This window comes from Pecten maximus, chromosome 10, assembly GCF_902652985.1.
Source record: "Pecten maximus chromosome 10, xPecMax1.1, whole genome shotgun sequence".
Lineage (NCBI taxonomy): Eukaryota > Metazoa > Mollusca > Bivalvia > Pectinida > Pectinidae > Pecten > Pecten maximus.
This window is the reverse complement of record NC_047024.1, coordinates 770,760-798,637: the sequence shown is the minus strand read 5'-3', so window position 1 is coordinate 798,637 and position 27,878 is coordinate 770,760. Positions and strand designations below refer to the sequence as shown.

Genomic DNA, 27,878 nt, shown 5'->3' with positions numbered 1-27,878 from the left:
TGTACATACCTCATCACCAAGTCTCCACATCTACCTGTTATATATACATACCTCATCACCAAGTCTCCACATCTACCTGTTATATGTACATACCTCATCATCAAGTCTCCACATCTACCTGTTATATGTATATACCTCACCACCAAGTCTCCACATCTACCTGTTATATATACATACCTCATCACCAAGTCTCCACATCTACCTGTTATATATACATACCTCACCATCAAGTCTCCACATCTACCTGTTATATGTACATACCTCATCACCAAGTCTCTATATCTACCTGTTATATGTACATACCTCATCACCAAGTCTCCACATCTACCTGTTCTATGTACATACCTCACCATCAAGTCTCCACATCTACCTGTTCTATGTACATACCTCATCATCAAGTCTCCACATCTACCTGTTATATGTACATACCTCATCATCAAGTCTCCACATCTACCTGTTATATATACATACCTCATCATCAAGTCTCCACATCTACCTGTTATATATACATACCTCACCACCAAGTCTCCACATCTACCTGTTATATATACATACCTCACCATCAAGTCTCCACATCTACCTGTTCTATGTACATACCTCACCATTAAGTCTCCACATCTACCTGTTATATGTACATACCTCACCATTAAGTCTCCACATCTACCTGTTCTATGTACATATCTCATCATCAAGTCTCCACATCTACCTGTTATATGTACATACCTCACCATTAAGTCTCCACATCTACCTGTTATATGTACATACCTCACCATTAAGTCTCCACATCTACCTGTTCTATGTACATACCTCACCATTAAGTCTCCACAGTAGATACATTCAGAGGCCACAAGGTCGTCAAGCTCAGACTGCCCAAAATAAAATGTCTTATTAACATTGTAATATAGACTACATAATCATATTACAATCTCTTTGTATCATTTTCGTGACACTGGATGGCATACAAGCTTTTCATTCAATATGAAGTATGTTTATACATGTGTCACAAAACCATGTAGCTATCCAAATTCTTTAGGTAATTACAAAAACATTTTAAAGATGCTATTCCAAAAAGAAGAGATCCCAGAAGGATCCTGGCACCCACTAAGGTTCCATGTCAGAACATTGTAATATAGACTACATAATCATATTACAATCTCTTTGTATCATTTTCGTGACACTGGATGGCATACAAGCTTTTCATTCAATATGAAGTATGTTTATACATGTGTCACAAAACCATGTAGCTATCCAAATTCTTTAGGTAATTACAAAAACATTTTAAAGATGCTATTCCAAAAAGAAGAGATCCCAGAAGGATCCTGGCACCAACTAAGGTTCCATGTCAGACTGATCTTCTCTATTTTTCCCTTCTTTCTTTTTTTTCTCTCACTAATCTGATAACATGAACACATTGAACCTACATGTGAAAGTTGAAAAACATCACTCCAGCACTATTCAAGAAATAGTAATAAATTTCAATTCTCAAAATTCAAGATGGCCACCTGTCGGCCATTTTGTTTTTCTAATCAAAAATCTTAATTCCAATGGCGCAACTAAGGACCAAGGGGAACCTAAACATGAAGTTTGAGGAACATCCCACCAGTTTGGTTTGGTTTGGTTTGTTTTTATTTAACGTCCTATTAACAGCCAGGGTCATTAAAGGATGTGCCAGGTTTTGGAGGTGGAGGAAAGCCGGAGTACCTGGAGAAAAACCACCGGCCTACAGTCAGTACCTGGCAACTGCCCCACGTAGGTTTCGAACTCGCAACCCACAGGTGGAGGGCTAGTGATAAAGTGTCGAGACATCTTAACCACTCGGCCACCCCGGCCCCCAGTACTTTTCGAGAAATAGCGATAACAAACTTCAATTCTCAAAATCCAAGATGGCTGCCTGTCGGCCATTTTATTTTGCTGATCAAAAATCTAAATTCATATAGTTCAACTAAGGACCAAAGGGAACCTACACATGAAGTTTGAGAAATATCTCTCCAGTACTTTTTGAGAAATAGTGATAAAAAACTTCAATTACCAAAAATCCAAGATAGCCACCTATTGGCTATTTGGTTTTTCTGAACAAAAATCTACAACTAAGAACCAAGGGGAACCTACACATGAAATTTCAGTAATATCTTTCCAGTACTTTTCAAGAAATGGCGATAACAAGGATTGTTTAAGGACAGGCAAACGATTGAAGGATGATAGGCAGACGACAGAAGGACGAAGGACCATGGCCACAGGGCGATTTGAAAAGCCCACCATCTTATGTTGTTGGCTTTAATAACATTAGCTATGGTGTAAATTCTGTTGGCAAGCAAAAAAAACAGTATTTAGCATTCTTACCACGTATGTTCAGTCACCAACCAAAACACAAATAATTATGATTTCAACTTAATATATTACAGTAGGTCAAGTGCCTGATCTTCCAACCTTAATTATCTTATATATTGATTGACATTTCTGATATTAGGACCTTGACCTTGTTGTTACACCATAAGGTCTTATGTAAGTTCTTTGATTTATGTAAAACTGACCTTGACCTAAACAAGTGGCTCTGTATCTGTAACCTGAATACTGACCTTGACCTTGTTGGTAACCCATAAGGTCCTATATCAGTTGTTTGATTGATGTAATACTGACCTTGGAGACTGTGATTTCTCCCACAGTTAACCGATTTATCTCCTGTGTTAGACGCGAGAGATTTCTCTGTCAACACCTAGGGTATGACAGATCGCCCGCCCTAACATTCTGAACCGAAGTACTTCTGGAACTACTTTTTGAGTGACGTCACTATGGTTCCTGCGTTGTTATTTAATGTTAAATATGCGTAAGAGACACACAGTTTTATGAAATGACAAACTGTACTATTTGTAATTATTTTTATAGTTTCACTGATACCTTATTTTAGTGTCTGTTTTAATAGATATTGTGAATTATTTCTAGACCTACGTTTTCTTGCGGAATGATACTGATTTGCATTTGTATGGGACTGTGATGGGTACTTCTAAATTGAGGATGCTTACAAACAGACATTGATCACCGATGGGATATGTATTTATTTCAAGTTGTCCCTACCTAGGGAGTGTGACAAAGAAATCTCCACCCTTGGGGTAATTCATGAATGTCCAACCCTCTGCAAGCCTTCGGTAGGATGTCCAACCCTCTGCAAGCCTTCGGTAGGACATTCATGAATGTCCAACCCTCTGCAAGCCTTCGGTAGGACATTCATGAATGTCCTACCCTCTACAAGCCTTCGGTAGGACATTCATGAATGTCCAACCCTCTACAAGCCTTCGGTAGGACATTCATGAATGTCCAACCCTCTACAAGCCTTCGGTAGGACATTCATGAATGTCTAACCCTCTACAAGCCTTCGGTAGGACATTCATGAATGTCTAACCCTCTACAAGCCTTCGGTAGGACATTCATGAATGTCTTACCCTCTACAAGCCTTCGGTAGGACATTCATGAATGTCTAACCCTCTGCAAGCCTTCGGTAGGACATTCATGAATGTCCAACCCTCTGCAAGCCTTCGGTAGGACATTCATGAATGTCCAACCCTCTACAAGCCTTCGGTAGGACATTCATGAATGTCTAACCCTCTACAAGCCTTCGGTAGGACATTCATGAATGTCTAACTCTCTACAAGCCTTCGGTAGGACATTCATGAATGTCTAACCCTCTGCAAGCCTTCGGTAGGACATTCATGAATTCCCCTTTGGGTTGAGATTTCTCTGTCACAACCCCATGGCAGGGAAAGATTCTATTAATCACCTGGACATAAGATGCTTACCTTGATCTCCATTATTTTTATATTCGGGCCTTGACCTTGACGACTAGACATATTATGTGATCCTACATCTTCATGCTCAGCTAACTTTCTCTGTAAGTCTTCAACTCGTGAACGCTTTTTGCTTGATAAATTTGGCACAACCTAACAAACAGAGAATCATTCAACATAATATGATGTCCATTATAAAATGCTTTAAAATTAAACTATAATTTTATCAGGTGAAGCATTACACTATTACCAATCTAACTCATCTCAGTATGATATCAGAATGTAGACATCCCCTAGTATAATATCAGGATTCACACACTTACCTCCCCCATTAACATCCCCTAGTATAATGTCAGGATACACACTTACCTCCCCCATTAACATCCCCTAGTATAATGTCAGGATTCACACACTTATCTCCCCCATTAACATCCCCTAGTATAATGTCAGGATTCACACACTTACCTCCCCCATTAACATCCCCTAGTATAATGTCAGGATTCACACACTTACCTCCCCCATTAACATCCCATAGTATAATGTCAGGATTCACACACTTACCTCCCCCATTAACATCCCCTAGTATAATGTCAGGATTCACACACTTACCTCCCCCATTAACATCCCCTAGTATAATGTCAGGATTCACACACTTATCTCCCCCATTAACATCCCCTAGTATAATGTCAGGATTCACACACTTACCTCCCCCATTAACATCCCCTAGTATAATGTCAGGATTCACACACTTACCTCCCCCATTAACATCCCCTAGTATAATGTCAGGATTCACACTTACCTCCCCCATTAACATCCACTAGTATAATGTCAGGATTCACACACTTACCTCCCCCATTAACATCCCCTAGTATAATGTCAGGATTCACACACTTACCTCCCCCATTAACATCCCCCAGTATAATGTCAGGATTCACTCACTAACCTCCCCATTAACATCCCCTAGTATAATGTCAGGATTCACACTTACCTCCCCCATTAACATCCCCTAGTATAATGTCAGGATTCACACACTTACCTCCCCCATTAACACCCCCTAGTATAATGTCAGGATTCACACACTTACCTCCCCCATTAACATCCTCTAGTATAATGTCAGGATTCACACTTACCTCCCCCATTAACATCCTCTAGTATAATGTCAGGATTCACACTTACCTCCCCCATTAACATCCACTAGTATAATGTCAGGATTCACACTTACCTCCCCATTAACATCCTCTAGTATAATGTCAGGATTCACACTTACCTCCCCCATTAACATCCCCTAGTATAATGTCAGGATTCACACACTTACCTCCCCCATTAACATCCCCCAGTATAATGTCAGGATTCACTCACTAACCTCCCCATTAACATCCCCTAGTATAATGTCAGGATTCACACTTACCTCCCCCATTAACATCCCCTAGTATAATGTCAGGATTCACACACTTACCTCCCCCATTAACACCCCCTAGTATAATGTCAGGATTCACACACTTACCTCCCCCATTAACATCCTCTAGTATAATGTCAGGATTCACACTTACCTCCCCCATTAACATCCTCTAGTATAATGTCAGGATTCACACTTACCTCCCCCATTAACATCCACTAGTATAATGTCAGGATTCACACTTACCTCCCCATTAACATCCCCTAGTATAATGTCAGGATTCACACACTTACCTCCCCCATTAACATCCCCTAGTATAATGTCAGGATTCACACTTACCTCCCCCATTAACATCCACTAGTATAATGTCAGGATTCACACACTTACCTCCCCCATTAACATCCTCTAGTATAATGTCAGGATTCACACTTACCTCCCCCATTAACATCCACTAGTATAATGTCAGGATTCACACTTACCTCCCCATTAACATCCCCTAGTATAATGTCAGGATTCACACACTTACCTCCCCCATTAACATCCCCTAGTATAATGTCAGGATTCACACTTACCTCCCCCATTAACATCCACTAGTATAATGTCAGGATTCACACACTTACCTCCCCCATTAACATCCCCCAGTATAATGTCAGGATTCACACACTTACCTCCCCCATTAACATCCCCTAGTATAATGTCAGGATTCACACACTTACCTCCCCCATTAACATCCCCTAGTATAATGTCAGGATTCACACACTAACCTCCCCCATTAACATCCCCTAGTATAATGTCAGGATTCACACACTTACCTCCCCCATTAACATCCCCTAGTATAATGTCAGGATTCACACACTTACCTCCCCCATTAACATCCCCTAGTATAATGTCAGGATTCACACACTTACCTCCCCCATTAACATCCCCTAGTATAATGTCAGGATTAACACACTTACCTCCCCCATTAACACCCCCTAGTATAATGTCAGGATTCACACACTTACCTCCCCCATTAACATCCCCTAGTATAATGTCAGGATTCACACTTACCTCCCCCATTAACATCCCCTAGTATAATGTCAGGATTCACACACTTACCTCCCCCATTAACATCCCCTAGTATAATGTCAGGATTCACTCACTAACCTCCCCATTAACATCCCCTAGTATAATGTCAGGATTCACACACTTACCTCCCCCATTAACATCCCCTAGTATAATGTCAGGATTCACACACTTACCTCCCCCATTAACATCCCCTAGTATAATGTCAGGATTCACACTTACCTCCCCCATTAACATCCCCTAGTATAATGTCAGGATTCACACACTTACCTCCCCCATTAACATCCCCTAGTATAATGTCAGGATTCACTCACTAACCTCCCCATTAACATCCCCTAGTATAATGTCAGGATTCACACACTAACCTCCCCATTAACATCCCCTAGTATAATGTCAGGATTCACTCACTAACCTCCCCCATTAACATCCCCTAGTATAATGTCAGGATTCACTCACTAACCTCCCCATTAACATCCCCTAGTATAATGTCAGGATTCACTCACTAACCTCCCCATTAACATCCCCTAGTATAATGTCAGGATTCACACACTTACCTCCCCCATTAACATCCCCTAGTATAATGTCAGGATTCACACACTTACCTCCCCCATTAACATCCCCTAGTATAATGTCAGGATTCACACTTACCTCCCCCATTAACATCCCCTAGTATAATGTCAGGATTCACACACTTACCTCCCCCATTAACATCCCCTAGTATAATGTCAGGATTCACACACTTACCTCCCCCATTAACATCCCCTAGTATAATGTCAGGATTCACACACTTATCTCCCCCATTAACATCCCCTAGTATAATGTCAGGATTCACACACTTACCTCCCCCATTAACATCCCCTAGTATAATGTCAGGATTCACACACTTACCTCCCCCATTAACATCCCCTAGTATAATGTCAGGATTCACACACTTACCTCCCCCATTAACATCCCCTAGTATAATGTCAGGATTCACACACTTACCTCCCCCATTAACATCCCCTAGTATAATGTCAGGATTCACACACTTACCTCCCCCATTAACATCCCCTAGTATAATGTCAGGATTCACACACTTACCTCCCCCATTAACACCCCCTAGTATAATGTCAGGATTCACACACTTACCTCCCCCATTAACATCCCCTAGTATAATGTCAGGATTCACACACTTACCTCCCCCATTAACATCCCCTAGTATAATGTCAGGATTCACACACTAACCTCCCCCATTAACATCCCCTAGTATAATGTCAGGATTCACACACTTACCTCCCCCATTAACATCCCCTAGTATAATGTCAGGATTCACACACTTACCTCCCCCATTAACATCCCCTAGTATAATGTCAGGATTCACACACTTACCTCCCCCATTAACATCCCCTAGTATAATGTCAGGATTAACACACTTACCTCCCCCATTAACACCCCCTAGTATAATGTCAGGATTCACACACTTACCTCCCCCATTAACATCCCCTAGTATAATGTCAGGATTCACACTTACCTCCCCCATTAACATCCCCTAGTATAATGTCAGGATTCACACACTTACCTCCCCCATTAACATCCCCTAGTATAATGTCAGGATTCACTCACTAACCTCCCCATTAACATCCCCTAGTATAATGTCAGGATTCACACACTTACCTCCCCCATTAACATCCCCTAGTATAATGTCAGGATTCACACACTTACCTCCCCCATTAACATCCCCTAGTATAATGTCAGGATTCACACTTACCTCCCCCATTAACATCCCCTAGTATAATGTCAGGATTCACACACTTACCTCCCCCATTAACATCCCCTAGTATAATGTCAGGATTCACTCACTAACCTCCCCATTAACATCCCCTAGTATAATGTCAGGATTCACACACTAACCTCCCCATTAACATCCCCTAGTATAATGTCAGGATTCACTCACTAACCTCCCCCATTAACATCCCCTAGTATAATGTCAGGATTCACTCACTAACCTCCCCATTAACATCCCCTAGTATAATGTCAGGATTCACTCACTAACCTCCCCATTAACATCCCCTAGTATAATGTCAGGATTCACACACTTACCTCCCCCATTAACATCCCCTAGTATAATGTCAGGATTCACACACTTACCTCCCCCATTAACATCCCCTAGTATAATGTCAGGATTCACACTTACCTCCCCCATTAACATCCCCTAGTATAATGTCAGGATTCACACACTTACCTCCCCCATTAACATCCCCTAGTATAATGTCAGGATTCACACACTTACCTCCCCCATTAACATCCCCTAGTATAATGTCAGGATTCACACACTTATCTCCCCCATTAACATCCCCTAGTATAATGTCAGGATTCACACACTTACCTCCCCCATTAACATCCCCTAGTATAATGTCAGGATTCACACACTTACCTCCCCCATTAACATCCCCTAGTATAATGTCAGGATTCACACACTTACCTCCCCCATTAACATCCCCTAGTATAATGTCAGGATTCACACACTTACCTCCCCCATTAACATCCCCTAGTATAATGTCAGGATTCACACACTTACCTCCCCCATTAACATCCCCTAGTATAATGTCAGGATTCACACACTTACCTCCCCCATTAACACCCCCTAGTATAATGTCAGGATTCACACACTTACCTCCCCCATTAACATCCCCTAGTATAATGTCAGGATTCACACACTTACCTCCCCCATTAACACCCCCTAGTATAATGTCAGGATTCACACACTTACCTCCCCCATTAACATCCCCTAGTATAATGTCAGGATTCACACACTTATCTCCCCCATTAACATCCCCTAGTATAATGTCAGGATTCACACACTTACCTCCCCCATTAACATCCCCTAGTATAATGTCAGGATTCACACTTACCTCCCCCATTAACATCCACTAGTATAATGTCAGGATTCACACTTACCTCCCCATTAACATCCCCTAGTATAATGTCAGGATTCACACACTTACCTCCCCCATTAACATCCCCTAGTATAATGTCAGGATTCACACTTACCTCCCCCATTAACATCCCCTAGTATAATGTCAGGATTCACACACTTACCTCCCCCATTAACATCCCCTAGTATAATGTCAGGATTCACACACTAACCTCCCCCATTAACATCCCCTAGTATAATGTCAGGATTCACACACTTACCTCCCCCATTAACATCCCCTAGTATAATGTCAGGATTCACACACTTACCTCCCCCATTAACATCCCCTAGTATAATGTCAGGATTCACACACTCACCTCCCCCATTAACATCCCCTAGTATAATGTCAGGATTCACATACTTACCTCCCCCATTAACATCCCCTAGTATAATGTCAGGATTCACACACTCACCTCCCCCATTAACATCCCCCTAGTATAATGTCAGGATTCACACACTTACCTCCCCCATTAACATCCCCTAGTATAATGTCAGGATTCAAACACTTACCTCCCCCATTAACATCCCCCAGTATAATGTCAGGATTCACATACTTACCTCCCCCATTAACATCCCCTAGTATAATGTCAGGATTCACACACTTACCTCCCCCATTAACATCCCCTAGTATAATGTCAGGATTCACACTTACCTCCCCCATTAACATCCCCTAGTATAATGTCAGGATTCACACACTTACCTCCCCCATTAACATCCCCTAGTATAATGTCAGGATTCACACACTAACCTCCCCCATTAACATCCCCTAGTATAATGTCAGGATTCACACACTTACCTCCCCCATTAACATCCCCTAGTATAATGTCAGGATTCACACACTTACCTCCCCCATTAACATCCCCTAGTATAATGTCAGGATTCACACACTCACCTCCCCCATTACCATCCCCTAGTATAATGTCAGGATTCACACACTTACCTCCCCCATTAACATCCCCTAGTATAATGTCAGGATTCACACACTCACCTCCCCCATTAACATCCCCCTAGTATAATGTCAGGATTCACACACTTACCTCCCCCATTAACATCCCCTAGTATAATGTCAGGATTCAAACACTTACCTCCCCCATTAACATCCCCCAGTATAATGTCAGGATTCACATACTTACCTCCCCCATTAACATCCCCTAGTATAATGTCAGGATTCACACACTTACCTCCCCCCATTAACATCCCCTAGTATAATGTCAGGATTCACATACTTACCTCCCCCATTAACATCCCCTAGTATAATGTCAGGATTCACACACTTACCTCCCCCATTAACATCCCCTAGTATAATGTCAGGATTCACACTTACCTCCCCCATTAACATCCCCTAGTATAATGTCAGGATTCACACACTTACCTCCCCCATTAACATCCCCTAGTATAATGTCAGGATTCACACACTTACCTCCCCCATTAACATCCCCTAGTATAATGTCAGGATTCACACACTTACCTCCCCCATTAACATCCCCTAGTATAATGTCAGGATTCACATACTTACCTCCCCCATTAACATCCCCTAGTATAATGTCAGGATTCACACACTTACCTCCCCCATTAACATCCACTAGTATAATGTCAGGATTCACACTTACCTCCCCCATTAACATCCCCTAGTATAATGTCAGGATTCACACACTTACCTCCCCCATTAACATCCCCTAGTATAATGTCAGGATTCACACACTTACCTCCCCCATTAACATCCCCTAGTATAATGTCAGGATTCACACACTTACCTCCCCCATTAACACCCCCTAGTATAATGTCAGGATTCACACACTTACCTCCCCCATTAACATCCCCTAGTATAATGTCAGGATTCACACACTTACCTCCCCCATTAACATCCCCTAGTATAATGTCAGGATTCACACACTTACCTCCCCCATTAACATCCCCTAGTATAATGTCAGGATTCACACACTTACCTCCCCCATTAACATCCCCTAGTATAATGTCAGGATTCACACACTTACCTCCCCCATTAACATCCCCTAGTATAATGTCAGGATTCACACACTTACCTCCCCCATTAACATCCCCTAGTATAATGTCAGGATTCACACACTTACCTCCCCCATTAACATCCCCTAGTATAATGTCAGGATTCACACACTCACCTCCCCCATTACCATCCCCTAGTATAATGTCAGGATTCACATACTTACCTCCCCCATTAACATCCCCTAGTATAATGTCAGGATTCACACACTCACCTCCCCCATTAACATCCCCCTAGTATAATGTCAGGATTCACACACTTACCTCCCCCATTAACATCCCCTAGTATAATGTCAGGATTCAAACACTTACCTCCCCCATTAACATCCCCCAGTATAATGTCAGGATTCACATACTTACCTCCCCCATTAACATCCCCTAGTATAATGTCAGGATTCACACACTTACCTCCCCCATTAACATCCCCTAGTATAATGTCAGGATTCACACTTACCTCCCCCATTAACATCCCCTAGTATAATGTCAGGATTCACACACTTACCTCCCCCATTAACATCCCCTAGTATAATGTCAGGATTCACACACTCACCTCCCCCATTAACATCCCCCTAGTATAATGTCAGGATTCACACACTTACCTCCCCCATTAACATCCCCTAGTATAATGTCAGGATTCAAACACTTACCTCCCCCATTAACATCCCCCAGTATAATGTCAGGATTCACATACTTACCTCCCCCATTAACATCCCCTAGTATAATGTCAGGATTCACACACTTACCTCCCCCATTAACATCCCCTAGTATAATGTCAGGATTCACACTTACCTCCCCCATTAACATCCCCTAGTATAATGTCAGGATTCACACACTTACCTCCCCCATTAACATCCCCTAGTATAATGTCAGGATTCACACACTAACCTCCCCCATTAACATCCCCTAGTATAATGTCAGGATTCACACACTTACCTCCCCCATTAACATCCCCTAGTATAATGTCAGGATTCACACACTTACCTCCCCCATTAACATCCCCTAGTATAATGTCAGGATTCACACACTCACCTCCCCCATTACCATCCCCTAGTATAATGTCAGGATTCACATACTTACCTCCCCCATTAACATCCCCTAGTATAATGTCAGGATTCACACACTCACCTCCCCCATTAACATCCCCCTAGTATAATGTCAGGATTCACACACTTACCTCCCCCATTAACATCCCCTAGTATAATGTCAGGATTCACACACTTACCTCCCCCATTAACATCCCCCAGTATAATGTCAGGATTCACATACTTACCTCCCCCATTAACATCCCCTAGTATAATGTCAGGATTCACACACTTACCTCCCCCATTAACATCCCCTAGTATAATGTCAGGATTCACATACTTACCTCCCCCATTAACATCCCCTAGTATAATGTCAGGATTCACACACTTACCTCCCCCATTAACATCCCCTAGTATAATGTCAGGATTCACACTTACCTCCCCCATTAACATCCCCTAGTATAATGTCAGGATTCACACACTTACCTCCCCCATTAACATCCCCTAGTATAATGTCAGGATTCACACACTTACCTCCCCCATTAACATCCCCTAGTATAATGTCAGGATTCACACACTTACCTCCCCCATTAACATCCCCTAGTATAATGTCAGGATTCACATACTTACCTCCCCCATTAACATCCCCTAGTATAATGTCAGGATTCACACACTTACCTCCCCCATTAACATCCACTAGTATAATGTCAGGATTCACACTTACCTCCCCCATTAACATCCCCTAGTATAATGTCAGGATTCACACACTTACCTCCCCCATTAACATCCCCTAGTATAATGTCAGGATTCACACACTTACCTCCCCCATTAACATCCCCTAGTATAATGTCAGGATTCACACACTTACCTCCCCCATTAACACCCCCTAGTATAATGTCAGGATTCACACACTTACCTCCCCCATTAACATCCCCTAGTATAATGTCAGGATTCACACACTTACCTCCCCCATTAACATCCCCTAGTATAATGTCAGGATTCACACACTTACCTCCCCCATTAACATCCCCTAGTATAATGTCAGGATTCACACACTTACCTCCCCCATTAACATCCCCTAGTATAATGTCAGGATTCACACACTTACCTCCCCCATTAACATCCCCTAGTATAATGTCAGGATTCACACACTTACCTCCCCCATTAACATCCCCTAGTATAATGTCAGGATTCACACACTTACCTCCCCCATTAACATCCCCTAGTATAATGTCAGGATTCACACACTCACCTCCCCCATTACCATCCCCTAGTATAATGTCAGGATTCACATACTTACCTCCCCCATTAACATCCCCTAGTATAATGTCAGGATTCACACACTCACCTCCCCCATTAACATCCCCCTAGTATAATGTCAGGATTCACACACTTACCTCCCCCATTAACATCCCCTAGTATAATGTCAGGATTCAAACACTTACCTCCCCCATTAACATCCCCCAGTATAATGTCAGGATTCACATACTTACCTCCCCCATTAACATCCCCTAGTATAATGTCAGGATTCACACACTTACCTCCCCCATTAACATCCCCTAGTATAATGTCAGGATTCACACTTACCTCCCCCATTAACATCCCCTAGTATAATGTCAGGATTCACACACTTACCTCCCCCATTAACATCCCCTAGTATAATGTCAGGATTCACACACTAACCTCCCCCATTAACATCCCCTAGTATAATGTCAGGATTCACACACTTACCTCCCCCATTAACATCCCCTAGTATAATGTCAGGATTCACACACTTACCTCCCCCATTAACATCCCCTAGTATAATGTCAGGATTCACACACTCACCTCCCCCATTACCATCCCCTAGTATAATGTCAGGATTCACATACTTACCTCCCCCATTAACATCCCCTAGTATAATGTCAGGATTCACACACTCACCTCCCCCATTAACATCCCCCTAGTATAATGTCAGGATTCACACACTTACCTCCCCCATTAACATCCCCTAGTATAATGTCAGGATTCAAACACTTACCTCCCCCATTAACATCCCCCAGTATAATGTCAGGATTCACATACTTACCTCCCCCATTAACATCCCCTAGTATAATGTCAGGATTCACACACTTACCTCCCCCATTAACATCCCCTAGTATAATGTCAGGATTCACATACTTACCCCCCCCATTAACATCCCCTAGTATAATGTCAGGATTCACACACTTACCTCCCCCATTAACATCCCCTAGTATAATGTCAGGATTCACACTTACCTCCCCCATTAACATCCCCTAGTATAATGTCAGGATTCACACACTTACCTCCCCCATTAACATCCCCTAGTATAATGTCAGGATTCACACACTTACCTCCCCCATTAACATCCCCTAGTATAATGTCAGGATTCACACACTTACCTCCCCCATTAACATCCCCTAGTATAATGTCAGGATTCACACACTTACCTCCCCCATTAACACCCCCTAGTATAATGTCAGGATTCACATACTTACCTCCCCCATTAACATCCCCTAGTATAATGTCAGGATTCACACACTTACCTCCCCCATTAACATCCCCTAGTATAATGTCAGGATTCACACACTTACCTCCCCCATTAACATCCCCTAGTATAATGTCAGGATTCACACACTTACCTCCCCCATTAACATCCACTAGTATAATGTCAGGATTCACACACTTACCTCCCCCATTAACATCCCCTAGTATAATGTCAGGATTCACACTTACCTCCCCCATTAACACCCCCTAGTATAATGTCAGGATTCACACACTTACCTCCCCCATTAACATCCCCTAGTATAATGTCAGGATTCACACTTACCTCCCCCATTAACACCCCCTAGTACAATGTCAGGATTCACACACTTACCTCCCCCATTAACATCCCCTAGTATAATGTCAGGATTCACACACTTACCTCCCCCATTAACATCCCCTAGTATAATGTCAGGATTCACATACTTACCTCCCCCATTAACATCCCCTAGTATAATGTCAGGATTCACACACTTACCTCCCCCATTAACATCCCCTAGTATAATGTCAGGATTCACACACTTACCTCCCCCATTAACATCCCCTAGTATAATGTCAGGATTCACACACTTACCTCCCCCATTAACATCCCCTAGTATAATGTCAGGATTCACACACTTACCTCCCCCATTAACATCCCCTAGTATAATGTCAGGATTCACACACTTACCTCCCCCATTAACATCCTCTAGTATAATGTCAGGATTCACACACTTACCTCCCCCATTAACATCCTCTAGTATAATGTCAGGATTCACACACTTACCTCCCCCATTAACATCCCCTAGTATAATGTCAGGATTCACACACTTACCTCCCCCATTAACATCCCCTAGTATAATGTCAGGATTCACACACTTACCTCCCCATTAACATCCCCTAGTATAATGTCAGGATTCACACACTTACCTCCCCCATTAACATCCCCTAGTATAATGTCAGGATTCACACACTTACCTCCCCCATTAACATCCCCTAGTATAATGTCAGGATTCACACACTTACCTCCCCCATTAACATCCCCTAGTATAATGTCAGGATTCACATACTTACCTCCCCCATTAACATCCCCTAGTATAATGTCAGGATTCACATACTTACCTCCCCCATTAACATCCCCTAGTATAATATCAGGATTCACAAACTTACCTCCCCCATTAACATCCCCTAGTATAATGTCAGGATTCACACACTTACCTCCCCCATTAACATCCCCTAGTATAATGTCAGGATTCACACACTCACCTCCCCCATTACCATCCCCTAGTATAATGTCAGGATTCACATACTTACCTCCCCCATTAACATCCCCTAGTATAATGTCAGGATTCACACACTCACCTCCCCCATTAACATCCCCCTAGTATAATGTCAGGATTCACACACTTACCTCCCCCATTAACATCCCCTAGTATAATGTCAGGATTCAAACACTTACCTCCCCCATTAACATCCCCCAGTATAATGTCAGGATTCACATACTTACCTCCCCCATTAACATCCCCTAGTATAATGTCAGGATTCACACACTTACCTCCCCCATTAACATCCCCTAGTATAATGTCAGGATTCACATACTTACCTCCCCCATTAACATCCCCTAGTATAATGTCAGGATTCACACACTTACCTCCCCCATTAACATCCCCTAGTATAATGTCAGGATTCACACTTACCTCCCCCATTAACATCCCCTAGTATAATGTCAGGATTCACACACTTACCTCCCCCATTAACATCCCCTAGTATAATGTCAGGATTCACACACTTACCTCCCCCATTAACATCCCCTAGTATAATGTCAGGATTCACACACTTACCTCCCCCATTAACATCCCCTAGTATAATGTCAGGATTCACATACTTACCTCCCCCATTAACATCCCCTAGTATAATGTCAGGATTCACACACTTACCTCCCCCATTAACATCCACTAGTATAATGTCAGGATTCACACTTACCTCCCCCATTAACATCCCCTAGTATAATGTCAGGATTCACACACTTACCTCCCCCATTAACATCCCCTAGTATAATGTCAGGATTCACACACTTACCTCCCCCATTAACATCCCCTAGTATAATGTCAGGATTCACACACTTACCTCCCCCATTAACACCCCCTAGTATAATGTCAGGATTCACACACTTACCTCCCCCATTAACATCCCCTAGTATAATGTCAGGATTCACACACTTACCTCCCCCATTAACATCCCCTAGTATAATGTCAGGATTCACACACTTACCTCCCCCATTAACATCCCCTAGTATAATGTCAGGATTCACACACTTACCTCCCCCATTAACATCCCCTAGTATAATGTCAGGATTCACACACTTACCTCCCCCATTAACATCCCCTAGTATAATGTCAGGATTCACACACTTACCTCCCCCATTAACATCCCCTAGTATAATGTCAGGATTCACACACTTACCTCCCCCATTAACATCCCCTAGTATAATGTCAGGATTCACACACTCACCTCCCCCATTACCATCCCCTAGTATAATGTCAGGATTCACATACTTACCTCCCCCATTAACATCCCCTAGTATAATGTCAGGATTCACACACTCACCTCCCCCATTAACATCCCCCTAGTATAATGTCAGGATTCACACACTTACCTCCCCCATTAACATCCCCTAGTATAATGTCAGGATTCAAACACTTACCTCCCCCATTAACATCCCCCAGTATAATGTCAGGATTCACATACTTACCTCCCCCATTAACATCCCCTAGTATAATGTCAGGATTCACACACTTACCTCCCCCATTAACATCCCCTAGTATAATGTCAGGATTCACACTTACCTCCCCCATTAACATCCCCTAGTATAATGTCAGGATTCACACACTTACCTCCCCCATTAACATCCCCTAGTATAATGTCAGGATTCACACACTAACCTCCCCCATTAACATCCCCTAGTATAATGTCAGGATTCACACACTTACCTCCCCCATTAACATCCCCTAGTATAATGTCAGGATTCACACACTTACCTCCCCCATTAACATCCCCTAGTATAATGTCAGGATTCACACACTCACCTCCCCCATTACCATCCCCTAGTATAATGTCAGGATTCACATACTTACCTCCCCCATTAACATCCCCTAGTATAATGTCAGGATTCACACACTCACCTCCCCCATTAACATCCCCCTAGTATAATGTCAGGATTCACACACTTACCTCCCCCATTAACATCCCCTAGTATAATGTCAGGATTCAAACACTTACCTCCCCCATTAACATCCCCCAGTATAATGTCAGGATTCACATACTTACCTCCCCCATTAACATCCCCTAGTATAATGTCAGGATTCACACACTTACCTCCCCCATTAACATCCCCTAGTATAATGTCAGGATTCACATACTTACCTCCCCCATTAACATCCCCTAGTATAATGTCAGGATTCACACACTTACCTCCCCCATTAACATCCCCTAGTATAATGTCAGGATTCACACTTACCTCCCCCATTAACATCCCCTAGTATAATGTCAGGATTCACACACTTACCTCCCCCATTAACATCCCCTAGTATAATGTCAGGATTCACACACTTACCTCCCCCATTAACATCCCCTAGTATAATGTCAGGATTCACACACTTACCTCCCCCATTAACATCCCCTAGTATAATGTCAGGATTCACACACTTACCTCCCCCATTAACACCCCCTAGTATAATGTCAGGATTCACATACTTACCTCCCCCATTAACATCCCCTAGTATAATGTCAGGATTCACACACTTACCTCCCCCATTAACATCCCCTAGTATAATGTCAGGATTCACACACTTACCTCCCCCATTAACATCCCCTAGTATAATGTCAGGATTCACACACTTACCTCCCCCATTAACATCCCCTAGTATAATGTCAGGATTCACACACTTACCTCCCCCATTAACATCCCCTAGTATAATGTCAGGATTCACACACTTACCTCCCCCATTAACATCCCCTAGTATAATGTCAGGATTCACACTTACCTCCCCCATTAACACCCCCTAGTACAATGTCAGGATTCACACACTTACCTCCCCCATTAACATCCCCTAGTATAATGTCAGGATTCACACACTTACCTCCCCCATTAACATCCCCTAGTATAATGTCAGGATTCACATACTTACCTCCCCCATTAACATCCCCTAGTATAATGTCAGGATTCACACACTTACCTCCCCCATTAACATCCCCTAGTATAATGTCAGGATTCACACACTTACCTCCCCCATTAACATCCCCTAGTATAATGTCAGGATTCACACACTTACCTCCCCCATTAACATCCCCTAGTATAATGTCAGGATTCACACACTTACCTCCCCCATTAACATCCCCTAGTATAATGTCAGGATTCACACACTTACCTCCCCCATTAACATCCTCTAGTATAATGTCAGGATTCACACACTTACCTCCCCCATTAACATCCTCTAGTATAATGTCAGGATTCACACACTTACCTCCCCCATTAACATCCCCTAGTATAATGTCAGGATTCACACACTTACCTCCCCCATTAACATCCCCTAGTATAATGTCAGGATTCACACACTTACCTCCCCATTAACATCCCCTAGTATAATGTCAGGATTCACACACTTACCTCCCCCATTAACATCCCCTAGTATAATGTCAGGATTCACACACTTACCTCCCCCATTAACATCCCCTAGTATAATGTCAGGATTCACACACTTACCTCCCCCATTAACATCCCCTAGTATAATGTCAGGATTCACATACTTACCTCCCCCATTAACATCCCCTAGTATAATGTCAGGATTCACATACTTACCTCCCCCATTAACATCCCCTAGTATAATATCAGGATTCACAAACTTACCTCCCCCATTAACATCCCCTAGTATAATGTCAGGATTCACACACTAACCTCCCCCATTAACATCCCCTAGTATAATGTCAGGATTCACACACTTACCTCCCCAATTAACATCCCCTAGTATAATGTCAGGATTCACACACTTACCTCCCCCATTAACATTCCCTAGTATAATATTAGGATTCACAAACTTACCTCCCCCATTAACATCCCCTAGTATAATGTCAGGATTCACACACTTACCTCCCCCATTAACATCCCCTAGTATAATATCAGGATTCACATACTTACCTCCCCCATTAACATTCCCTAGTATAATGTCAGGATTCACACACTTACCTCCCCCATTAACATCCCCTAGTATAATGTCAGGATTCACACACTTACCTCCCCCATTAACATCCCCTAGTATAATGTCAGGATTCACACACTTACCTCCCCCATTAACATCCCCTAGTATAATGTCAGGATTCACACACTTACCTCCCCCATTAACATCCCCTAGTATAATGTCAGGATTCACACTTACCTCCCCCATTAACATCCCCTAGTATAATGTCAGGATTCACACACTTACCTCCCCCATTAACATCCCTAGTATAATGTCAGGATTCACACACTTACCTCCCCCATTAACATCCCCTAGTATAATGTCAGGATTCACACACTTACCTCCCCCATTTACATCCCCTAGTATAATGTCAGGATTCACACACTTACCTCCCCCATTAACATCCCCTAGTATAATGTCCTAATCCACACTTACCTCCCCTATTAAGCAGTCGGAATGAAATTTATGTTGACAAGGAAACAGGTAGAATCCACGGGTCATTAGAGGGAAACCGCAGGCAGCACATTTGTCTACTGACTTCACAAATGCAAACCTGTCAGGTCGGATCAAAACATCTTGTCAATTTTGGAATATGAAGGATTTGACTTCTTGGTTATAAACAAAACAAAAAGTATTTAAGTCTAATAATACCAGAACTAATGTCTACATAAACATGTATGTGTTTTGACAAGATCATTAAGAGTATCTAAGTTAAATTTGTATATTGATATTCATCAAGAGCTGCTGTGATTGCTTTCTTGTGTATGTTTCTAAGGCTCTGATCCTCGTAACATCGGCTGTTTTTAATACATGTATGTTAAATTTGATAGCTACATAACCGTACGTCAAATGAGAAAACAAACCCAACAAAAACCTGGACCTACTTGTTACGGAAGCCTTGAATTTCCTTCCTGATCTCCTCGGCACTTCCTGTGGCCTCATCCATCTCTTCTTTGAGGGCTTCTATATGCTGGTTATACTCTTTCAGGGATGTAATAATGGCATCCTGTTAAATTATGTAATAACGGCATCCTGTCAAATTATGTAATAACAGCATCCTGTCAAATTATGTAATAACGGCATCCTGTCAAATTATGTAATAATGGCATCCTGTCAAATTATGTAATAACGGCATCCTGTTAAATTATGTAATAACGGCATCCTGTCAAATTATGTAATAACGGCATCCTGTCAAATTATGTAATAATGGCATCCTGTCAAATTATGTAATAACGGCATCCTGTTAAATTATGTTATAATGGCATCCTGTCAAATTATGTAATAACGGCATCCTGTCAAATTACGTAATAACGGCATCCTGTCAAATTATGTAATAACGGCATCCTGTCAAATTATGTAACAACGGCATCCTGTCAAATTATGTAATAATGGCATCCTGTCAAATTATGTAATAACGGCATCCTGTCAAATTATGTAATAATGGCATCCTGTCAAATTAGTGTATAACAATTACTGCTCTGGCCCAATGCTTGTAAAACTAGCAGACTATTTGTTAAGTTGTTAGATGTTACTTTCTATACAACTTCCATACAATCTATTCAACAAAGATCTAAAATTAGTGTTCTATAAATATTATTACTAATATCATATAATAACTTATCTATCGAAGGAGACTATCAACGTCATAAGTCACTACTAATATCATATAATAACGGACCTACTGATTACTGAAGGAAACTATCAATGTCATAAGTCACTACTAATATCATATAATAATGGATCTATTGAAGGAGACTATCAATGTCACAAGTCACTACTAATATCATATAATACTGTATAACAGGAAATTTTAGCGGTCATAAAATTTGGCGATTTGGTCATGAAAACTGAAAGTTAAATTTTGACGGGTTAAAATTTAGCGATTTCCCTTAAATCTAGGGTTTTAATTTGGCGTTGAGCATATACATGTATATTACCTACCGGTATATATAGATTATTATGTTATGTCCATACATCCGATCCATGTTAATTTAAGTGTTTTGTGTATTATCGATCCTCTGTCTCGAAACTGGAAACTATTACCAAAAAATTTCAGACGAACACATACATGTAGATTTGTCAAATTAGTGTTTATATGAGTATGTGTACAAGCAACAGACAAAGATAATTTGATCAACCGTATGATATCGTCGTGGTCATCTATTGTATTATGTGTATATGTACAGGTAAGTTAAACAATGAGTCTAAAGGTAAAGTGTTAACATCAGTTCATTGAATGGTATGGGTAGATGGCTTTGTTTTCACAAAAAAATTATTATGATGCGATATATGTTATACTTGTATTGCTATACATGTATCGTGAAGAGTTGTTCACTAGCTATTCATATTACATGTACCTATCGGCATTTTGGCCGACAATTGCCAGGCAACAACCAACGTTACGCACCAGTCACTACTCTCTTGACAACTATTGGCGAAATTGAAATTTTCCGCTTCTTTTTATTTGGCGGTGTTAAAATGTGACAGGTTAAATTTTGGCGATCTTTATACGGACCCGCCAAATCGCCAAATTAAAGCCCCGCTAAAATTTCCCGCTATACGGTAATGGATCTACTGAAGGAGATTATTAATGGTATAAGTCACTACTAATATCATATAATAACGGATCTACTGAAGGAGACTATTAACGTCATAAGTCACTACAATACCTAGGGAGCAAGATGAATATATAGAGTATAAATTTCAGACAAGAAAATCCTATGTATTTTTCAATGAAGTGACAACAAGCCTTTTGACCTTTATAAACCACAGTAAGCTGTTCCTAATGGAATTATTACCCAAACTCTACAGCTCAGAATCAATCCTCATTTCAAACAGCTTGTGTTACCTTAAAGTGGTCAATAGTGACAAAATCTGGAAAGAATGGTAAAATGTCTTCTATCTTAAGAAGGTCACAATCATGGAGAAACTCCATCGCTCTCTTGACATCTTTCTCCTCCTCAACAACATGTCGGGCTGTAAAACAGATATACAAACACTTAATTACTGGACGTCTGTATCAAAACACAACATGATCAGACACCTTGTTACTACATTAGATATATCAGAGTGTTAACACAACAAGATTATACACTTTCTATAAAGTAGTTGTATTAACATATCCTGAGTCAGTGTTTCTATAAAGTAGTTGTATTAACCTATCCTGAGTCAGTGTTTCTATAAGTAGTTGTATTAACCTATCCTGAGTCAGTGTTTCTATAAAGTAGCTGTATTAACCTATCCTGAGTCAGTGTTTCTATAAAGTAGTTGTATTAACCTATCCTGAGTCAGTGTTTCTATAAGTAGTTGTATTAACCTATCCTGAGTCAGTGTTTCTATAAGTAGTTGTATTAACCTATCCTGAGTCAGTGTTTCTATAAAGTAGTTGTATTAACCTATCCTGAGTCAGTGTTTCTATAAAGTAGTTGTATTAACCTATCCTGAGTCAGTGTTTCTATAAAGTAGCTGTATTAACCTATCCTGAGTCAGTGTTTCTATAAAGTAGTTGTATTAACCTATCCTGAGTCAGTGTTTCTATAAAGTAGCTGTATTAACCTATCCTGAGTCAGTGTTTCTATAAAGTAGTTGTATTAACCTATCCTGAGTCAGTGTTTCTATAAAGTAGCCGTATTAACCTATCCTGAGTCAGTATTTCTATAAAGTAGTTGTATTAACCTATCCTGAGTCAGTGTTTCTATAAAGTAGCTGTATTAACATATCCTGAGTCAGTGTTTCTATAAAGTAGTTGTATTAACCTATCCTGAGTCAGTGTTTCTATAAGTAGTTGTATTAACCTATTCTGAGTCAGTGTTTCTATAAAGTAGCCGTATTAACCTATCCTGAGTCAGTGTTTCTATAAAGTAGTTGTATTAACCTATCCTGAGTCAGTGTTTCTATAAAGTAGTTGTATTAACCTATCGTGAGTCAGTGTTTCTATAAGTAGTTGTATTAACCTATCCTGAGTCAGTGTTTCTATAAAGTAGCCGTATTAACCTATCCTGAGTCAGTGTTTCTATAAAGTAGTTGTATTAACCTATCCTGATTCAGTGTTTCTATAAAGTAGTCATATTAACCTATCCTGAGTCAGTGTTTCTATAAAGTAGTTGTATTAACCTATCCTGAGTCAGTGTTTCTATAAAGTAGTTGTATTAACCTATCCTGAGTCAGTGTTTCTATAAAGTAGTTGTATTAACCTATCCTGAGTCAGTGTTTCTATAAAGTAGTTGTATTAACCTATCCTGAGTCAGTGTTTCTATAAAGTAGTTGTATTAACCTATCCTGAGTCAGTGTTTCTATAAAGTAGTTGTATTAACCTATCCTGAGTCAGTGTTTCTATAAAGTAGTTGTATTAACCTATCCTGAGTCAGTGTTTCTATAAAGTAGTTGTATTAACCTATCCTGAGTCAGTGTTTCTATAAAGTAGCCGTATTAACCTATCCTGAGTCAGTGTTTCTATAAAGTAGTTGTATTAACCTATCCTGAGTCAGTGTTTCTATAAAGTAGTTGTATTAACCTATCCTGAGTCAGTGTTTCTATAAAGTAGTTGTATTAACCTATCCTGAGTCAGTGTTTCTATAAAGTAGTTGTATTAACCTATCCTGAGTCAGTGTTTATATAAAGTAGTTGTATTAACCTATCCTGAGTCAGTGTTTATATAAAGTAGTTGTATTAACCTATCCTGAGTCAGTGTTTATATAAAGTAGTTGTATTAACCTATCCTGAGTCAGTGTTTCTATAAAGTAGTTGTATTAACCTATCCTGAGTCAGTGTTTCTATAAAGTAGTTGTATTAACCTATCCTGAGTCAGTGTTTCTATAAAGTAGTTGTATTAACCTATCCTGAGTCGGTGTTTCTATAAAGTAGTTGTATTAACCTATCCTGAGTCAGTGTTTCTATAAAGTAGCCGTATTAACCTATCCTGAGTCAGTGTTTCTATAAGTAGTTGTATTAACCTATCCTGAGTCAGTGTTTCTATAAAGTAGCTGTATTAACCTATCCTGAGTCAGTGTTTCTATAAAGTAGTTGTATTAACCTATCCTGAGTCAGTGTTTCTATAAAGTAGCTGTATTAACCTATCCTGAGTCAGTGTTTCTATAAAGTAGTTGTATTACCCTATCCTGAGTCAGTGTTTCTATAAAGTAGATGTATTAACCTATCCTGAGTCAGTGTTTCTATAGTGTAGTTGTATTAACCTATCCTGAGTCAGTGTTTCTATAAAGTAGTTGTATTAACCTATCCTGAGCCAGTGTTTCTATAAAGTAGTTGTATTAACCTATCCTGAGTCAGTGTTTCTAGAAGTAGTTGTATTAACCTATCCTGAGTCAGTGTTTCTATAAAGTAGTTCTATTAACCTATCCTGAGTCAGTGTTTCTAGAAGTAGTTGTATTAACCTATCCTGAGTCAGTGTTTCTATAAAGTAGTTGTATTAACCTATCCTGAGTCAGTGTTTCTATAAAGTAGCTGTATTAACCTATCCTGAGTCAGTGTTTCTATAAAGTAGTTGTATTAACCTATCCTGAGTCAGTGTTTCTATAAAGTAGCCGTATTAACCTATCCTGAGTCAGTATTTCTATAAAGTAGTTGTATTAACCTATCCTGAGTCAGTGTTTCTATAAAGTAGCTGTATTAACATATCCTGAGTCAGTGTTTCTATAAAGTAGTTGTATTAACCTATCCTGAGTCAGTGTTTCTATAAGTAGTTGTATTAACCTATTCTGAGTCAGTGTTTCTATAAAGTAGCCGTATTAACCTATCCTGAGTCAGTGTTTCTATAAGTAGTTGTATTAACCTATCCTGAGTCAGTGTTTCTATAAAGTAGTTGTATTAACCTATCCTGAGTCAGTGTTTCTATAAAGTAGTTGTATTAACCTATCCTGAGTCAGTGTTTCTATAAAGTAGTTGTATTAACCTATCCTGAGTCGGTGTTTCTATAAAGTAGTTGTATTAACCTATCCTGAGTCAGTGTTTCTATAAAGTAGTTGTATTAACCTATCCTGAGTCAGTGTTTCTATAAAGTAGTTGTATTAACCTATCCTGAGTCAGTGTTTCTATAAAGTAGTTGTACTAATCTATCCTGAGTCAGTGTTTCTATAAAGTAGTCGTATTCACCTATCCTGAGTCAGTGTTTCTATAAAGTAGTTGTATTAACCTATCCTGAGTCAGTGTTTCTATAAAGTAGTTGTATTAACCTATCCTGAGTCAGTGTTTCTATAAAGTAGTTGTATTAACCTATCCTGAGTCAGTGTTTCTATAAAGTAGTTGTATTAACCTATCCTGAGTCAGTGTTTCTATAAAGTAGTTGTATTACCCTATCCTGAGTCAGTGTTTCTATAAAGTAGTTGTATTAACCTATCCTGAGTCAGTGTTTCTATAAAGTAGTTGTATTAACCTATCCTGAGTCAGTGTTTCTATAAAGTAGTTGTATTAACCTATCCTGAGTCAGTGTTTCTATAAAGTAGTTGTATTAACCTATCCTGAGTCAGTGTTTCTATAAAGTAGTTGTATTAACCTATCCTGAGTCAGTGTTTCTATAAAGTAGTTGTATTAACCTATCCTGAGTCAGTGTTTCTATAAAGTAGTTGTATTACCCTATCGTGAGTCAGTGTTTCTATAAAGTAGTTGTATTAACCTATCCTGAGTCAGTGTTTCTATAAAGTAGTTGTATTAACCTATCCTGAGTCAGTGTTTCTATAAAGTAGTTGTATTAACCTATCCTGAGTCAGTGTTTCTATAAAGTAGTTGTATTAACCTATCCTGAGTCAGTGTTTCTATAAAGTAGTTGTATTAACCTATCCTGAGTCAGTATAATGTACCAACCTATTCTGAGCCAGAGTTTTTTGCGGAGATCCAAATCATCCTCATCTGGTTTGTCTGCCTGTTGTTTGGCCAGGTCAACATCCACCTGTAGTCAAATATTTAACACTTACAAGATGTCCAGTTTTTTACATTTTACTTTTTTTACACAGATACGTTGTATATCACTTCCAAAGAATACCATCAATATAATAAGGAAGTATTTATAGAATGTTCTAAATTCAATGTTGATTAAAAAGATAAATTCATAGCAGTACGAAAACTACTCGATTAAAAGGAAGTGATAGGTGTGACTGATGGAAATTGTGGATGACCTTGACCTTAAGAGTAACTTACAGCCAAGGCAAGGTCGACTGCCTCTTCGTACAGTCCCATGAGGGAGTAGATGTGAACACATGCCTTCTTGTGGTTATGCTCGGCACACAGACGCAGGGCATATTTAAGGTCATAACAGATACTTTCTGGATCCTGTAAATAAAAAATGTTTATATCTTTAAACCAGCTATTCATTGTACCTCCTGATTCCATTTGGTAAGGATGTGCTTTGAGAAATTAAAGAGAACAGAAACAAGAGATCCCAGAGGGATCTTGGCGCCCACCATTGAATGATCTTTATAGGTTCCTTTCCCTTCCTCTAAGTCTTACTAATCTGTGTAAATTCAGAAACAGCCCTCTAGTACTTTTCAAACAAGGGGAACCTATATATAAAATTTAAGATTTAGCGATAATGGCTGTCTGTCGGCCATGTTGTTTTCGGATTGGTCCCAATATGAAAAACTAGGCACTGAGGGGAACCTACATATGAAATTTGAGAAAGATCCCTTCAGTACTTCCTGAGAAATAGCGATAACAAACTTCAATTGTCAAAATCCAAGATGGCTGCCTGTCGGCCATGTTGTTTTCCGATTGGTCTCAAAATGCAATATGTATAACTAGGCACCAAGGGGAACCTACATATGAAATTTGAGAAAGATCCCTTCAGTACTTTGAGGATTAGCGATAATAAGAATTGTTTACGGACGGACGGAGGGACGGAGGGACAGACGGACAGACGGACCACGGACCACGGACGCA

The 27,878-nt window shown here is 40.4% G+C and overlaps 1 protein-coding gene across 2 annotated transcripts in view; it reads right to left on the bottom strand.

The window, feature by feature from the left end:
- The window catches only part of LOC117335352 (vacuolar protein sorting-associated protein 18 homolog), a 100,438-nt gene that overhangs the window by 8,074 nt on the left and 64,486 nt on the right, over nt 1-27,878 (bottom strand). For both annotated transcript variants that reach the window (XM_033895288.1, XM_033895289.1), the window contains 7 exons: nt 27,141-27,272; nt 26,808-26,892; nt 22,840-22,967; nt 20,876-20,997; nt 20,427-20,544; nt 3,792-3,932; nt 808-866 (listed from right to left, as the gene is read on the bottom strand). In XM_033895288.1, coding sequence (XP_033751179.1) covers nt 808-866; nt 3,792-3,932; nt 20,427-20,544; nt 20,876-20,997; nt 22,840-22,967; nt 26,808-26,892; nt 27,141-27,272 — 785 coding nt within the window. The remainder of the gene's footprint in view (nt 1-807; nt 867-3,791; nt 3,933-20,426; nt 20,545-20,875; nt 20,998-22,839; nt 22,968-26,807; nt 26,893-27,140; nt 27,273-27,878) is intronic.